The following is a 16,594-nucleotide window of genomic DNA, read 5'->3' as shown; positions in this document are numbered from 1 at the left end:
TGGGGCGCAGCCGGAGGAGCGAGGGGAGCTGCAGGATGGGCACAGTGTGGCCGGAGGAGCCAAGGGGCGGGTGGCACTGCTGGAGAAGGGGCGCAACCAGAGGAGCCAAGGGCAGAGGGGGGTGCGGCCGGAGGAGCAAGGTGCAAGGGGCGGGGTGGTGCGGCCAGGGAGCCGGGGCACAGCCGGAGGAGCCAAGGGGGGGCACAGCGCGGCCAGAGGAGCTGGGGGGGGCGCAGCACGGCTGCAATGTGGGGGGAGCCAAGAGGGCGGGGGCGCAATTTTATATTCTTGCCTTGGACGCAAAAATAGCTAGTTACGGCTCTGGTCTGGGGGTTAAGCCCCTCCCATGTAACTGACCGGAGGATGCCTCAACCCCCTGGGGAGCGACTCCCCCAGCCCCACCCGGCCTCCTGCTCCGCCCCGGGTGAAATGACCAGAGCCCCGTGCGTGGAAGCTGCTGCCCGCCGGTTTAATGCCCTTCAGACGCGGGCGCGGAAGGGGCTGGGCTTGCCGGAGGCCCGGAAGGTGCTGCCCGGCGGGTGCTGGCTGGCGAAGGGGGCGAAGAACTCGGCGGCGAAGGTGAGGACGTCGTCGGGCTTGTGCAGCAGCAGGAGCTGCAGGAAGTCGGCCAGCAGGGCCCGCAGCTCCGGGTGGCGCCGGGCATAGGAGGTGTGGCCGGCCTGCAGCTCCTCCTGCAGCGGGAAAGAGGCCCCACCTCCATCAGCTCCACGCGGGGGTAACGCGCCGGGGGGAGGGAACCCGCAAGCTCCAGGCAGGCCTGGCGTCCTGCGCCCGACTCCAGAGCTGGCAGCCAGCCGCCCACACAGCGAGCCGACGGTAGGGCTGGGATAGATGCGCAATCCAGCCTCCGGCTGCCCCTCCAGAGCTCCCGGTGCTGGGGCAAACCCTCCGTGGCGCCCTCACCCAGCCTGGCTCTGCTCTGACCCCGGCTTCCCCCCACTGTGCCCCACGGCCCCTGCTCCTCCCTCTCCCACGCTGCGGGATTGACGCCTGGCTCTGCTCTGACCCCGGCTCCCCCCACTGTGCCCCACGGCCCCTGCTCCTCCCTCTCCCACGCTGCGGGATTGATGCCCGGTTCTGCTCTGACCCCTGCTCCCCCCCCACTGTGCCCCACGGCCCCTGCTCCTCCCTCTCCCACGCTGCGGGATTGACGCCTGGCTCTGCTCTGACCCCGGCTCCCCCACACTGTGCCCCACGGCCCCTGCTCCTCCCTCTCCCACGCTGCGGGATTGACGCCTGGCTCTGCTCTGACCCCTGCTCCCCCCACTGTGCCCCACGGCCCCTGCTCCTCCCTCTCCCACGCTGCGGGATTGACGCCTGGCTCTGCTCTGACCCCGGCTCCCCCCCACTGTGCCCCACGGCCCCTGCTCCTCCCTCTCCCACGCTTCCCTCTCTCCACTGCAGGCTGGACCAGTGACATCCCCTGGGCCGCCCCCCTCGTGCCAGGAGCTGCATCCCGGGGGCGGCTGGTCCGACCTCAGAACAGCCCCGCGCTCCCCCAACTCACCTTCCTGTCCAGGAACTGGGAATAAAGCTGCACGTCTTCCTCCCAGTCCAGGGGCTTCTTCTCGAAGACGGGCCGGGGCTCCACTTCGTCTGGGGAGAGCGGGCAGGTCTCATGACGCGGGATTCAGAAAACGGGGTTTAGGGAGCCCAGCCTGTCTCGTGCCCAGCAGCACCCGGAGGGGTTAACCCGGCTCTCTCCATTGTCCCAACCCCCTGGCCCCCCTCCCAGCTTCGCCGCTATTCCGCACACCCTGCGCCATCGCGCGGTAGCAGCAGGGAGCGAGCCCTGGCCCCACTGAAATCAGCGGGAGTAAGCAGCCTATCTACCTTTGAGGGTCTGGGCCCCAGAGCCTCCTGCTCCAAGATGTGAGCTCAAGGAGTCTCCACTAGCTGTTGGCAGTATGGGGCTTCTGACACACAGCGGGGTGGTTCCAATTTCTCGCCACAGAGGGCAGCGGGGACGCACGCTGGCCAGCTTTCTTAGTGCTGCCACAAGCCGGTCCCACCGGTGCCTGGGTCAGCGACGGCAGAAGAGGGCGAGTGTCTGCAATTCCCAACACCACGGGGACACGCATGTGTCCCACGCTCTGTGACATCCCTCACGCTCAGTCTGACAGCACATCCGCAGCCTGGGGAGGGACTAGCCGCTCCCGGAACCAGACCCGAAGGAGTCTCGTTTCAGAGAGCTCCGGCACAGACCCAGGTACCCTTCGTACCATGGGACCCCCTTCCACGGCCCAGGACGCTAGCCACACCCCTAGACCCCTCCAGGCTCCTTACCTACATCGATGAGAACGGGCAGCTGCTGGAGCAGCATGGTGACCGGGGACCCAACCTGGACACGACGGGCCAGATGTCTGGGTGATGGAGAGGAGCGGGTGAAGGACCTGGGCATACACCGTTACCTTCTGCCTCCCCATGCCCGGCTGTGGGGCCACCCGCCAGGGGCACCTGGGAGCCCCCGCGCCTGGCGCCGAGACGGGTGCCGTGGATTCATTATTCCCCTGTATGTACAGGGGGGTGGGCGGGCGCCACCGCTCTGGGGGCAGCTGGAATTGTGCGGCCAGACAGACGTCTCCTCCCCGGCCAAGGGGCTGAATGCGGCTGGCTCCTGGCTGCGCCGCTGTCACCCCTTCGTGTCGACGGACGGCGAGGAAGCGCCAGGGCGCCTGGCACGGCACGGGGCGCCCTCCGGCTCAGCAGCATGGCAGGGCTGCGCTCCTGGCGTGACCCTTCCCGGGCCCGCAGAGCAGCCCCGGGGGGGATGGGTTAGGGTTAGGGGACGGGCTCCCACGCAGACGCAGCCCTACAGCGAGCGGCGATTCCCCTCCTGCTGCGGGGCGACAAGGCCCCGGCTTGGATTCCCGCTGCCGTCTGCACAGGCCTGGAAAGGCTGCAGGGCAGCTGGCAGCGGGAGTGGGGCGAGAGGCCCAGGGAACGGCCCTTCCCCAGCGTGGCTCCAGGGGGGTTTAACGGCCAAAGGGGGTGACTGGCTCAGGGGCTGAGGGACAGGACCCGGAACCCCCCACCCGCCCCCATAGAGCCCGCTGCCCTGGGAGAGCTGTGGCAGGAAGCAAGCCCAGCCTCTGGAAATCCCTGGAGCAAGGCTCCCCCCGACGAGCCCCCGGGAGCGATGGGGCCAGGACGGGGCCCGGCGTTCGAGGGACACGGGCAGGCTGTTCCCAGGCCCCAGGGAGGGCAGCGCGAGCGCTCAGGAGGGGCCCCGGGAGCCGAGCAGGGCTCGGGCGGGTTCTCCTACCCGTCGGAGAGGAAGCAGAACTGCCAGGTCATCGGGATGCCCTCGTCCGGGCACACGGCCCTCTCAAGCACAAACACCTCCACCTCCGTCACGCCCACCCGCTGCTTCTGGAAACCCAAGGCGGCCTGGAGAGGAAGAGCCGGGGGAGAGAAGCAGGGAGCAGGACAAGCCCCTTTAACCCTCAGGCAGGGCAGGGCCCCCCCGCCGCCAGCTGCTACAGGCCAGGAGATATTTGGGGGGCGGGGGGCATGGAGGGAGGTCACAGATTCGTAGATTCCAAGGCCAGCTCCTCCAGCCATGGGGGAGGGGAGGAAGCCAGCTCCTCTGGCTGCGGGGGGCACAGAAAATGCCCCTCCAAAAGCAGCCAAATCTTTATTCCTGTGCAGGCCCCTCTTGATTCAGAGATTGTCGGTGACGGAGACTCCACCACCAGCTGTACGGTGGGTCACGAATGCTCATGAAATTGGGGATTGGGGTATGGGAGGGGGTGAGGGCTCCAGCTGGGGGTGCGGGCTCCAGGGTGAGGCTGGGCATGAGGGGTTGGGGATGCAGGAGATGCTCCAGGCTGGGACCGAGGGGTTCGAAGGGCAGGAGGGGGATCAGGGCTGGTGTAGGGGGTCAGGGGTGCAGGCTCCGGGCAGCGTTTACCTCAAGCAGCTCCCGGCAGCAGCGGCATGTCCCTCGTCCAGCTCCTATGCGGAGGCGCAGCCAGGCGGCTCTGCGCACTGCCCCATCCGCAGGCGCTGCTCCTGCATCTCCCATTGGCCACAGTTCCCTGCCAATGGGAGCTGCAGGGGTGTGCTTGGGGCGGGGCAGCGTGCCGAGCCCCCTGGCTGCCCCTACACGTAGGGGCTGGAGGGGGAGACATGCTGCTCATTGCGGGAGCCGCGTGGAGTGGGACAAGCCTCGACACTGCTCCCTGGCTGGAGCGCCGGAGCAGGGCAAGCCCCGGACCCCACTCCCCAGTGGGAGCTCGAGGGCCGGATTAAAATGTCTGAAGGGCCGGAAGTGGGCCCCGGGCCGTAGTTTGCTCACCCCTGCCCTAAACCCTCCCACTCACCCTGCACCCCACTGCCTAGGAGCCCCTTCTCCACCCAGATCCCACCGTCAGGGTCCAGGATCCCCTAGTCCCTGCCCTGCCCACCCCGGGGCAGACCCTTTCGGGGGCGGCTGTGCCCGGGTGGCAGCACTCACGTAGGTGGAGGTGCAGACGCAGGCCTCGGTGTCGAAGGCCAGGAAGGTGGTGTTCTGGGGCACGGCCCTTCGCCTGGCCAGCACCCGCAGCACCAGCAAGTTGGCAGCTTCCGAGATGAGGCCGTGCAGGGAGGCGCAGTTGTAGGAGACGCTCTGGGTCTGGACTTCATGCTGCAGAGAGATGGGGGGTGGGGAGGGGACTGACGGGGACCCGGCCTGGCCCGTGGGATCCCCGGGACCCAGCATCCCAGGCCGGCTCTGCGATCAGCCTGCACCCCCCGCCACGGGAACAAGAGGGAGGGAGAAATTCACGGGCAACAACTGTGCCCCAGGGAGGGGGCAGCTCAGCTCCCGAGAGCCCCGGCTGGCCCTGCGCATGACACAGGCTGAACTGCTGCTGGGAGGTGAGGCCCCCTCCTGCTAAGGGAGGGAGCCTAGGATGATCGGGGCCCTGTGCTTTGAGGTTTGCCCCCATCTCTCCCCCTAGAAACCTGAGCCCCTAGGGAGACTTGCCATCCCCACTCCGAGGCTGGGGGCCACCAACCCGACCCCGGCTGCTGACTCAGAGCACCCCCCCCCGCAAGCCCCCGAGGCTGCCCTGTTAGTGCAACCAGACCTGCCCCCCATCTCTGCCCCCCGTCTCCGCCAGCCCAGCAATGGGAGCCAGGGACTGGTGCAGGCAATGGCGCCCCCTGCTGTTTGGCCATGGGACAGCCGCAGCCCGTGGAGCAGGCTTAGCAGGGCTGAGGGCGTTCCAGGACAAACGGGTGTGGGATGGGGGTGAGGGGAAGCCCCATAGGGAACTCCCCGCCCCAGGGCTCTGCAGACGGGGGCAAGGGGCCAGCCAGGCTTTCAGATCCCTGCAGACGCGATCACCCCCCATCTCACCTCCCCTTCCTCAATGATTTTCGTGACAACCAGCCTGTCTCCGCGCTTCACTATGTGGGTCTTTCTGTCCAGGGGGTGGGCTCTGAACTGCACGAGGGAGCAAATACAGCAGAGTGAGGCACGCAGGGCAGGGGTGCAGGACCTGGCAGGGTATAGGCTGCTATGGCCACGGGTGTTGGGGGGCATATCCCCTCTGGGGACAATCCGGCCCCCTGGGGTCTCACCTCATTTGCTCTCAGTAAAGTCTGGCGCCAGAGCAGCTCACCTGCTTGTTCCCCACTCAGACACCCAGTGAGAGGGGGACCAACCCTCATGCTTCAGTGCCGCAGGGATCAGGAAGGATTCTTCCATGGGCAGCACTGTATGACTGGCCCAGTGCACCATGGGAGGTTCCACCTTCTGAAGACACCGGTATTGGCCATGGCCCGAGGCATGGTGCCAGGCCATGAAGACCAGTGGTTTGATCCAGGAGGGGTGCTGGCAGCGATGGCCAGATCCAGGGTGTCTGGGGACAGGATGGACCGGCGATCTGACCCAGGACAGCAGGGGACAGGTTTGCGGGGCCCAGCGGCCCAGCTGCCTCTCCTGCCAATCATCTGCAGCACAGGAACCACTGCGATTCTGCCCTGAGACTGGACGCGGGCAGCAGGGGCCGGTGACACCTGGAGGGGAACGGAGCCAGCTACCCCATAAAGAACAGGGAGAGAGAAACACGCCCGCCGGCAGCGCTGCCTACAAACATACAAACACCGAGCAGGGGGCAGCAGCAGGACGCCGAGGCGGTTGTGCCGTGTAGTGGTTGGAGCACGGGGGCTAGGAGCAGGCAGGAGCCAGGTTCTAATCCCAGCTGAACAAGTAAGTCCCATGACAGCTCCTTCTAACCCAGAGAGGGGCCAGAGAACGGTCTGGAGATCTACCTCGGGGAAGGAACGGCTGCAAAGGAGCCGGATAATGGCAGGTTTATCTTGCCCTCTGCCGGCGACCGCAGGGGAGCGGGCAGTTACCTTCACGTATTCCTGCTGATGCTGCTCCAGGGTTTCCAGCCGCTTTGATACGTAAGCTGATGGAGAGGAAACAAAAACTACACTCAGCCAAAGGCTCGGCCCAGATCAGCACCATTCGCCAGAGTTCCCCACCCGCTGGCCCGGCCTGGTCCCTCCGGCCTTGATTGCAGGTGCCCCGGAAATGTACCGGGAGCCCAGGGCTTCCCCAGTATTGCATGGAGTCCCGGTGCCCCGTCTGCCTGCCGCTGCCCAGCCCCTGCACACGGGCGCTCCAGGGCGGATCCCAGCGGAGCGATGTCCCTCCTAGAATAACAGGACCGCCAGGGAGGGACTCTTTGTCCGCGTGCGCCAGCTGGCGGTGGAAGCACCCGTGACCTGTTTGCACCATTGCCTCTCGGCACCGTCGGCAGTGCTGGTGGGAGCCAATCACAGTCAGGCCCAGAACTGCGTATCCGGATCTCCATGCCACAGCCTGGCCCATTTTCACTTGTAGTTCCTTCTTGGCAGCTAATGCAGGGACTTTCCTGGGGGCTCCTAATGGTTGCCTGCTCCGTGCTGGAGGGGGCAAGGGTGTGGTCCCCCAGTCCCCCCGCCACAGGCCTCATCTCGCTCGTGAGCGACGCCCGGCGCCTGGTGATCTGAGGGGCGCTGGTGCAGGGCCCCAGGCCGCACTGCTGGGAGGAGGCGTGGGCCAGCTAGCGAGGGTCAGGCCTGGAGGTGCTGAGGCTGACAGCGATCCCCAGGAGAAACCCCCCTCTCCTGCCCCCCCCCCACCAGGCGCTTACGGCCACTTCTGCCTCTTACCGGAGCCAATGGGCCAAGGCTGGGCAGCGCGGGGCCAAGAGGACTGGGACGAGGGACCTCACCAGAGGAAGAGGGGCAGGGGCAGCGGGGGGGCGGGAATCGGGGCCCATCTGCCATCTCATAGCGGGTGTCTCTCTGCCCCAGCCACTCCCCCTTGCAGACCCCAGCTCGGCCTACCCGTGATGGAGGAGCCGCAGGGCACTTCGTTGATGGTGCCCTGGCTGGTGGCACGGACCAGGTAGCAGTCCTCTTCCTGCCCGCCCTGCTCCTCGTAGCAGGCCGGCTGCACCGAGACTGAGAAGTGCCCGAGCGGCTGGCCGCTCTCCGAGACCATGACCAGCGACTCCGCAAAGAGACAGAGGCTCAGCTCCTCCGCGCCTGGGAGACACGACACGACCACAGCCCAGGTCACCAAATCACTGCCACACCCAGACTTCCAGGGCTCCATCCATTCCCCCCAGTACGGCCAGATGCCTCCTCCCAGACAAAAACTCAACCCTACTCCTCCCTCCGGCTGCCTGACCAAGAGTCTCAAACATCCATTAGTAAAGCCTCAAAGACCCACAAGGCAGGGTCGGTGTTACGGTGCCATGTAACACCTGGGGAAACTGAGGCACAGCAGGAGGCAGGGACTTGCCCTAAAGTCACACAGGAAGGCTAAGATAGAGCAGAAGGTCTGAATCCCAGTGCCTCTGACCACTAGACCCTGCTCCCATCAAGAGCCAGGAAGAGAACCCAGGAGTCCTGACTCAGTCCAGTCCGTTAGCCACAAGGCCGCCCGTCTCCTAAGTAACGCCGCGGAGCTGGAAGTCTTTCTGGTGCACCCACATCAACAACAGTGTGTTTGTTTCAGAGTAGCAGCCGTGTTAGTCTGTATCCGCACAAAGAACAGGAGCACTTGTGGCACCTTAGAGACTAACACATTTATCTGAGGATAAGCTTTTGTGGGCTACAGCCCACTTCATCGGATGCAAACATCTAGTGCGTTTGTTGCGGGCTCCTCAGTAAACACGTGACAGGGAGTTCAGAGACGAGCGAGGGGGCTGATCAGTGGCTGGAGGAGAGATTTAACAAGCTCTGTCTCACTTGGCCAAGGGGTTGTGGGGAAGGGTCGGCAAATATCTCAAGGATGTAAATGCCAAGGGGTGAGATGGATTCTCTGCCATGCTGCAGGGGGAAGGCAGCACTGCAGTCAGAACGATCACAGAAATGTAGGACCGGAAGGGACCTCGAGAGTTTACTCCAGTCCCCTGCACTCATGGCAGGACTATCCCTGACAGGTGTTTGTCGAACCTGTTCTTACAATCCTCCACTGGCGGAGATTCCACAACCTCCCTAGGCAATTTGTTCAGTGCCTGAATCCCCTGACAGTTGGGAAGTTTTTCCTTATTTCCGACCTAAACCTCCTTTGCTTCAGGTGAAGCCCATTGCTTTTCGTCCTGTCCTCAGAGATTATGGAGAATAATTTTTCTCTCATTTGAACAACCTTTTATGTACTTGAAAACTGGTATCATGTCCCCTCTCAGCCTTCTAAACAAATCTCGTTTTTTTCAATCTTCCCTCACAGGTCATGTTTTCTAGACCTTTCATCATTTTTGCTGCTCTTCTCTGGACTTTCTCCAATTTGTCCACATCTTTCATAAGAACATAACAGAGTCCATACTGGGTCAGACCAAAGGTCCATCCAGCCCAGTGTCCTGTCTGCCGACAGTGGCCAGTGCCAGGTGCCCCAGAGGGAATGAACAGAACAGGGAATCATCCAGTGATCCATCCCCTGTCGCTCATTCCCAGCTTCTGGCAAACAGAGGCCAGGGACACCATCCCTGCCCAGCCTGGCTAATCGCCATTGATGGACCTGTCCTCCATGAATCTATCTAGCTCCTTTTTGAACCCTGTTATAGTCTTGGCCTTCACAACACCCTCTGGCAAGGAGTTCCACAGGTTGACAGTGCGTTGTGAAAAAATACTTTCTTGTAATTGTTTTAAACCTGCTACCTATTAATTTCATTTGCTGCCCTTGTTCTTGTGTTATGAGAAGGAGTAAATAACACTTCCTTATTTACTTTCTCTACACCAGTCATGATTATATAGACCTCTCTCATATCCCCCCTTAGTCACCTCTTTTCCAAGCTGAAGAGTCCCAGTTTTACTAATCTCTCCTCATACGGAAGCTGTTCCAGACCCCTAATCATTTTTGTTGCCCTTTTCTGAACCTTTCCCCATTCCAATATCTCTTTTTTGAGATGCGGCGACCACATCTGCATGCAGTATTCAAGGTGTGGGTTTACCATGGATTTATATAGAGGCAACATGATATTTTCTGTCTCGTTATCTATCCCTTTCTTGATTATTCCCAACATGATGTTTTCTTTTTTGACTCCGCTGCACATCGAGTGGATGTTTTCAGAGCACTAGCCACAATGACTCCAAGATCTTTCTTGAGTGGGAACAGCTAATTTAGACCCCATCATTGTATATGTACAGTTGGGATGATAAAAGCAACAAAGAATCCTGTGGCACCTTATAGACTAACAGACGTTTTGCAGCATGAGCTTTCATGGGTGAATGCCCACTTCTTTGGATGCAAGTTGGGATGATGTTTTCCAATGTGCATTACTCTGCATTTATCAACACTGAATTTCATCTGCTGTTTTGTTGCCTGGTCACCCAGTTTTGCGAGATCCTTTTGTAGCTCTTCACAGTCTGCCTGGGACTTAACTATCTTGACTAGTTTTGTATCATCTGCAAATTTTGCCACCTCACTGTTTACCCCTTGTGACATTATGAGTGTGATATCATATCTCACTGAAAGATGACAGGGCCAGAAAGAGTTAATTACCTCAGACTGACCTGACCCATGGGTGAACTGTACAGACTGGTTAGGAAGGTATGTAAATGAACAGAGCTTTGAAATGCAAGTCTGCGTTGTTAGAGGTAGAAGGGGAGATGTTTGCTCAGGGCTTGTGATGTCAGCAAACAAATCTTGTCGATTGCTATAGTTTTAATTCAAAGATCAAAAAAGGAATATTAACATTTAGGAAGATGCTTGAGTGAAATAGTATTATTCTCTATGTGTCTCTTTCAAGGTTGTGGTAACCTGCATCTGAACTGTTTAATGGATAAATAACCCTGTGCTAATTGCTAGGATGTTTGGAAGGAGAATTAAGCCGATTGTTGTCTCAGACCGAAAGGCTGCTGGAAATGTGTAAGAACCTTGGGATATGATCCTGCTTCATCTCAGATCTGCTTTGGGTTTCAAGAGGGGGAAACCTTAAGCCATAAGGATTGAGATCCCCAGTCATTGACTGGAGCCACCCTGAATATGGACATTGGACTGTAACCTCTGGACTATTTCTGAAAGGACTTTTGGCAACTACAAGCTCATCTCTGCTGTGTATCTGAACCTCAAGAATTGAATTCAAGTCTGTCTGTAGATTGATCTTTTAACCAACACTCTCTCGCTTTTCTTTTTAAATAATTTTTAGCTTAGTTAATAAGAATTGGCTGTAGCGGGTATTTTGGGTAAGATCTAAGTTATAATTGGACCTGGGTATGTGGCTGATCCTTTGGGACTGGAAGAACCTTTTCTTTTATAGGATGAGAGAAGATTTTCAGGAATCATCATCAGATCTGACAGGTGTGTCTGGCCGGAGGCCTGAGGCTGGGCACTTTAAGGGAACTGCGGGGTTTGGACGTCTGAGTAACCAGTGAGGTGCTACAGAAGCTGTTCTGTGCTGGTTGGTAAATCTAAGTATTGGACGATCCACCAGCGTTTGGGGTTTGTCTGCCCCGTTTGGTTTGCAGTTCACCCTGATTGAGTGACCTCAGCTGGCTCCCACGGGCAGCACTGTCACACCCCTTTTTCCAGATAATTTATGAATATGTTGAATAGGACTGGGCCCAGTACAGACCCCTGGGGGACACCACTATTTACCTCTCTCTGTTCTGAAAACTGACCATTTATTCCTACCCTTTGTGTCCTATCTTTTAACCAGTTACTGACCCATGACAGGACCTTCCCTCTTATCCCATGGCAGCTTCCTTTGCTTAAGAGCCTTTGGTGAGGGACCTTGTCAAAGGCTTTCTGAAAATCTAAATACCCTATATCCCCTGGATCCCCTTTGTCCGCATGCCTGTTGACCCCCTCAAGGAATTCTAGTAGATTGGTGAGGCGTGATTTCCCTTTACAAAAGCCATGTTGACTATTTCCCAACAAATGATGTTCATCTATGTGTCTGACAATTTTGTTCTTTATGATTGTTTCAACCAATTTGCCCGGTACTGAAGTCAGGCTTACTGGCCTGTAGTTGCCAGGGTCACCTCTGGAGCCCTTTTTAAAAACTGGCGTCACATTAGCTAGCCTCCTGTCATTTGGTATAGAAGCTGATTTAAATGATAGGTTACAGATGACAATTAGTAGTCCTGAAATTTTACATTTGAGTTCCTTCCGAACCCTTGGGTGATACCATCAGGTCCTGGAGACTTATTACTGTTTAGTTTATCAATTTGTTCCAAAACCTCCTCTAATGACACCTCAATTTGGGACAGGTCCTCAGATTTGTCACCTAAAAAGAATGGCTCAGGTGTGGAAATCTCCCTCACATCCTCGACAGTGAAGACCAATGCAAAGAATTCATTTAGTTTCTCCGCAACGGACTTATCAGCTTTGAGTGCTCCTCTAGCATCTCGATCGGCCAGTGGCCCCACGGGTTGTTTAGCAGACTTCCTGCTTTTGATGTATGTAAAAAAATATGCTATTACTTCTGGAGTCCTTGGCTAGCTCTTCTTCAAATTCTTTTTTGGTCTTTCTAATTATATTTTTACATTTCATTTGCCAGAGTTTATGCTCTTTTCTATTTTCCTCACTAGGATTTATCTTCCACTTTTTAAGGATGCCTTTTTGTCTCTCACTGCTTCTTTTACTTTGTTGTTTAGCCACGGTGGCTCTTTTTTGGTTCTCTTACTATGTTTTTTAAATTGGGGCATACATTTAAGTTGAGCCTCTATTATGGTGTCTTTAAAAAGTTTCCACGCAGCTCGCAGGGATTTTACTTTTGGGGCTGACCCTTTTAATTTCCTGAAATGCGGCGCCCAGAACTGGCCACAATACTCCAGTTGAGGCCAAATCAGCGCAGAGTAGAGCGGAAGAACGACTTCTCGCGTCTTGCTTACAACACTCCTGCTAATACAGCCCAGAAGGATGTTTGCTTTTTTGCAGCAGTCTGACACCATCCACAAGGCTTTTGTTGACAGGGTAACAAGCCATTAGGTTGGTTCCATGCAATTTGTTCTTGATAAATCCATGCTATTATTTATCACCTTATTATCTTCACGGTGATTGTAAATTGATTGGGATGGGGCAGAGCAAAGGGACCAGTAGGCTAGCAGCAAACATTTGCTAACACTGAGATTTCTGCGAAGGACAATCCCGCCCTGACCCCTGGGGATGGTCCCAACCCAGCCTTCCCCTATCTTTGACATCTACGAAACACACAGGTGCGAGTGGGCATCCTCACGGCAACTGGAGGGAACTTGGCACCTAGCGAAAGCCACAACAAATGCGCCATTGAAATCGAAACCACAGCAACCTCAAGAGATGGGGTATCAGCCACAGCAGCATCTCCGGCAGAAGTGAAACCAGCAGAATACACCGTGGGATGCTGCTGAGCAATGCAATCAACTCCAGCATCTGTGGCAGCTGGAGGAGGGGTTGGGAGTCACGACTCCTGGGTTCTATTCCTGACTCTTGATGGGGAATGTGATGTTGAGGTGAGGGAGGGGGCTCTGAGAGCGAGGAGTCCCGGGATCTGTTCTATAACTGTCTTGCCATCTGACCCCTCTCTCTGCCTCAGTTTACCCTGCCATAAAATGGGATGACAATATTTCCCTAACAAAATAGCAATAAAATAATAATAATCGGAGTTTACGCAGCAACTTCCACCCAAGGGTCTCAAATGAAATAGCCGAGCCTCACAACTAAGGCAAGTTGAAAATTTTTTCATGGAAACTGAAAATTCACGAAACTGACTTTTCACGAAAAGAGCCTGCTGCTTTCCACCTTTTGATTCTTTATAAAAAACTGAACTCCTGAAAACTGAAATAGTTCCTTTCCTGGAGTGCCTCCTGGGAGTTGTAGTTTGGGAGACTCATGCTCCTATTCTCCTTGATGCACCCCTCCCTGAGAGGGGAGACCATAGTGCATCATGGGAGATGTAGTTTGACCAGAGAGCCCAGACAAAGGAGGAGAATAAGAGCAGGATGCATCCGAACTGCAACACCCCAGAGACACTGCAGCAGCAGTTCAGATTCCAATTTCTCACCAAAAACTTGACAGTTATTTTCCATAGGGGGGAAAAAACATTTTGTGACCAACTCTCCTCACAATCCCTCGGTGCCACAGAGCAGTCTCATTACTCCCATTTCACAGATGGGGAAAACAGAGGCACAGCAGGGGGATGTGATTTGCCCAAGACCACCCAGTGAGTCTGTGGCTGGGAACAGAATCCAAGTCTCCTGCCTCCCAAACCCCTCACTCACAGGGCTGTTGAGGGTTAATTGTTGCTGGGAAGGGCTCTGTGATTCTCCGACATAAGTGCAAAGTACTGTTGTTATTCTGCAGAGCACAGCAGGGACTGGGGGGAGTCAAGGCAGGCTGGGGAGCCCAGTAAAGATCCCTTACAGATGGGAGGCCAGAAGGAGACTGTCACCTAATGATCTTTTAAAGGAACGCAGTAATAGTGTAGCTTGTTAGACGGTGACATTCTGGAGCAGCCTGGGACGGTCTGCGCCATAGACAGGCCTCTGCCATTTGTGCCATGGAATAGCTGTGTTAGCTGTAAATCACAGGCTGTTCTAGTCCCTGGGCCCAGCCACTAGAGAACGACACGGTCTCACACACACGCTAAGCACATGGCATACACCAGACTCCTGCATCATCCCAGAATGACAGACCCGGGTGCCAGTAAACACGCCAGGGCCTGAGACCCCTGGTGCACCAGCGCTGGACAGGTTCTGCTGGCAGATGCTCACGGCTCTGCCAGCAAAGCCACACGCACACATACCCAGCCCTGAGGACGAGCTCCGTGGTGCTCGAAAGCGTGTCTCTTTCACCAACCGCGGCTGGTCCAGCGAACGAGATTCCCTCCCGCACCCATCCAGCAGCAGACGCGGCTCTGCAGGGGGCCAGGTGAGCGGCTGGAAACGCGGCTGCCATTCACAGGCTCCCCTCCATCGGGGGGCGACCGTGGCTGAGCAGCGAACCCCTCACCCCACTGGATAACGGAAACCCGAGAGGCACCCACCAATGAGCGAGAGGAATTCAGTGGCCCCCTCGCTGGCTGCTTGGACCCTCTGCACTGGCGCTGGCGAGTCGGCGTCATCCATCCCTTGGCGAAAGACCAGGCTACACTTTCAAAGTCAGAGGAGTCAGATCAAAACCTCCACAGCCGGAGGCCCTGTGCAGGAGAACCAGTGAGACTCCTGTGCCTGGCAGCAGGGGAATCGCCCCTACCCCTCTGTGCACACCCCTGGGGGGGACACCCCACATCCAGGCCTCCACCCCCTCAGCCCTCCATGCAAGCCCCAGATGAAGCTCTCCCCTCAACTATCCAGCTCCCCAATGGAGCAGCCCCCCAGCCCTCTGTGCACATCCCTGGGGGGGGGCAGACACACACCCCTGGGGGGCAGACACCCCCCATCCAGGCCTCTACCCCCTCAGCCCTCCATACAAGCCCTTGATTGAGCCCTCCCCCCAACTATCCAGCCCCCCGATGGAGCAGCCCCCCCAGCCCTCTGTGTGCGTGCCGGGGGGGCAGACACACACCCCCTCACCCCGCCATGCAAGCCCCAGATGGAGCCCTCCCCCCAGCTATGCAGCCCCCCGACGGAGCACCCTCTGTGCATGCCCCCCCCCTTATTCATGCAAGCCCCAGATCGGGCCCTTCCCCCAGCCCCACCCCACGGGAGTGCCCCCAACCCTCCCTTCAGGGCTCACAAGGAGCCCGCCCCCCAGGGCCGCACGCAGCACCCGGAGTGACCCCGAAACCCCTGGCCAGGGGAAACCCCACGTGGCTTTGGGAGCCTCCCCCACCCCACGCGCGGCGCTCGCCTGCAATGTATCCAACGGTCTCCGCGGCAACCGGGCCCGCCCCGCCTCTTAAAGGGACAGGACAGCCGGGAGCGGGTCACGGTCTCGCGGGGGAGGCGGCCCCCACCCGTGTTCGCGGGGTGGGGTTTGTAGGGGACCCCGCAGTGGGGGGGGTGCTGCGGTTCACAGGGCAGGGGGGCTGGGCTGCCCCCCCTTCCGTGGCGAGGGGGCTGCGAGCGGGGCTGGCCCAGAACTGGGGAGGGGCTGAGGCTGCGGTGAGGGAATATGCACCGTCGAGCGGGCCCCCAGTCCCTGACCCCAGCAGCAGCAGCTGCCCCCTCTCTCAGGCATCTCACCTCAGGGGAGTCACCCAGGTCAGACAGGCACAAAACGCCCCCCCGGCAGCCTCCTGGTTTTCACTGGGACTCCCACGGCTTACAGAGCCCCCCCCTTTGTTCACAGGGGGATCTGACTGGATTCCCTCCCGCCTGCGACCTCCCGCCTGGCTTGTGCACGACACAGTCCTCCCTAGTGACTTGGATTGCTTTGCATAAACCAATGGGTGTGATGTGCGTGGTGTGTTCTCTACCCTCTGCGAAGTGGGTATCAGAACTGGTCAACTGTGTGTCTTATGCCCCTTATTGCTGGCAGCTAAGGGAGATTCTCTTTCAGCTCAGCTGGCAGGGGCCTCCTGTGCTTTTAGGGTGGGAGTTCTGTCCACGTGGACACCCATGAAGCTCTGACTGTCCCTGCTGTTCAGAAGAGAACAAGGCAGGCCCAGATACTCTCAGACAGGTAGCTCAGCATGGCTCAGCCCCAGCTCTCCAGGTGCTCGTCTGGCAGCGCAGTTGGCTAACCCCAGGGACAGCCCAGCTCTTGCCTCAATAGCCAGGGGCTACTCGATCGCAGGAGACCACCTGGCCATTCCCTCCCTTGTCCCTCGGGTTAGGAGCCCCTTTGTGCTACTCCGCAGCAATCCCACTGCATTCCCCAGTGCCCTGCGATTGCCCCCTCCCTGCCTCTAGCTCCCAGTTCAGCTTTACTTCTCCCCTCGCCAGGGAGGAGACCCACGCTCTCCGTGGCAGGGGGGCCAACATTCCCCCTTGCCGGGCCCCCAGGAACCTCGGGGCTGCCTCCCCAACAGAACAGGTCACAGGCAGCCACGCTCCCTTCGAATTCTGAGCAGGGAGCCCCTGGCGCCTGCAGCTCCCCGCAGGCTGTTCCCCGCACTCCCCTGGAGCTGCGGAGACAGATATTGGATCTATCGCAGATACAGAGTGAGCGATCTCAGAGGCTTTCCCCATCACTACCATGTAGGATCCCCGGAGGGGG

The 16,594-nt window shown here is 58.4% G+C and overlaps 1 protein-coding gene across 3 annotated transcripts; it reads right to left on the bottom strand.

The window, feature by feature from the left end:
* Positions 1 to 448: 448 nt before the first annotated feature.
* LOC120374273 (ciliogenesis associated TTC17 interacting protein) lies at positions 449 to 15,313 on the bottom strand. Of its 3 annotated transcripts, none has more exons than XM_039493660.1 (10): positions 15,284 to 15,313; positions 14,478 to 14,630; positions 7,354 to 7,554; positions 6,373 to 6,428; positions 5,369 to 5,455; positions 4,481 to 4,651; positions 3,287 to 3,411; positions 2,308 to 2,384; positions 1,529 to 1,617; positions 449 to 692 (listed from the first exon to the last, which is right to left on the bottom strand). In XM_039493660.1, the coding sequence occupies exons 2-10, from the start codon at positions 14,557 to 14,559 to the stop codon at positions 480 to 482; spliced, it is 1,101 nt and encodes a 366-aa protein (XP_039349594.1). In that variant the 5' UTR covers positions 14,560 to 14,630; positions 15,284 to 15,313; the 3' UTR covers positions 449 to 479. The 3 variants fall into 3 exon arrangements, with proteins under 3 accessions (XP_039349594.1, XP_039349593.1, XP_039349595.1); XM_039493659.1 differs by having other exon boundaries at positions 15,266 to 15,308; XM_039493661.1 differs by lacking the exon at positions 15,284 to 15,313 and adding an exon at positions 15,170 to 15,213.
* Positions 15,314 to 16,594: the final 1,281 nt, after the last annotated feature.

This window comes from Mauremys reevesii, linkage group 11 (assembly GCF_016161935.1).
Source record: "Mauremys reevesii isolate NIE-2019 linkage group 11, ASM1616193v1, whole genome shotgun sequence".
In the NCBI taxonomy this organism is placed as follows: domain Eukaryota; kingdom Metazoa; phylum Chordata; order Testudines; family Geoemydidae; genus Mauremys; species Mauremys reevesii.
The sequence above is the reverse complement of the archived record's forward strand: the minus strand, read 5'-3'. Positions and strand labels throughout refer to the sequence as shown.

What these genes read in the sequence shown, in the direction of transcription:
- LOC120374273 (XM_039493660.1), bottom strand. Translation starts at nt 14,559, where the DNA reads ATGGATGACGCCGACTCGCCAGCGCCAGTGCAGAGGGTCCAAGCAGCC. An exon ending in CTGCGGCTCCTCCATCACGG is followed by an intron (nt 6,429 to 7,353) that starts GTAGGCCGAGCT and finishes CCTCTCCATCAG; the next exon opens with CTTACGTATCAAAGCGGCTG. An exon ending in TTCTGCTTCCTCTCCGACGG is followed by an intron (nt 2,385 to 3,286) that starts GTAGGAGAACCC and finishes TCCATCACCCAG; the next exon opens with ACATCTGGCCCGTCGTGTCC.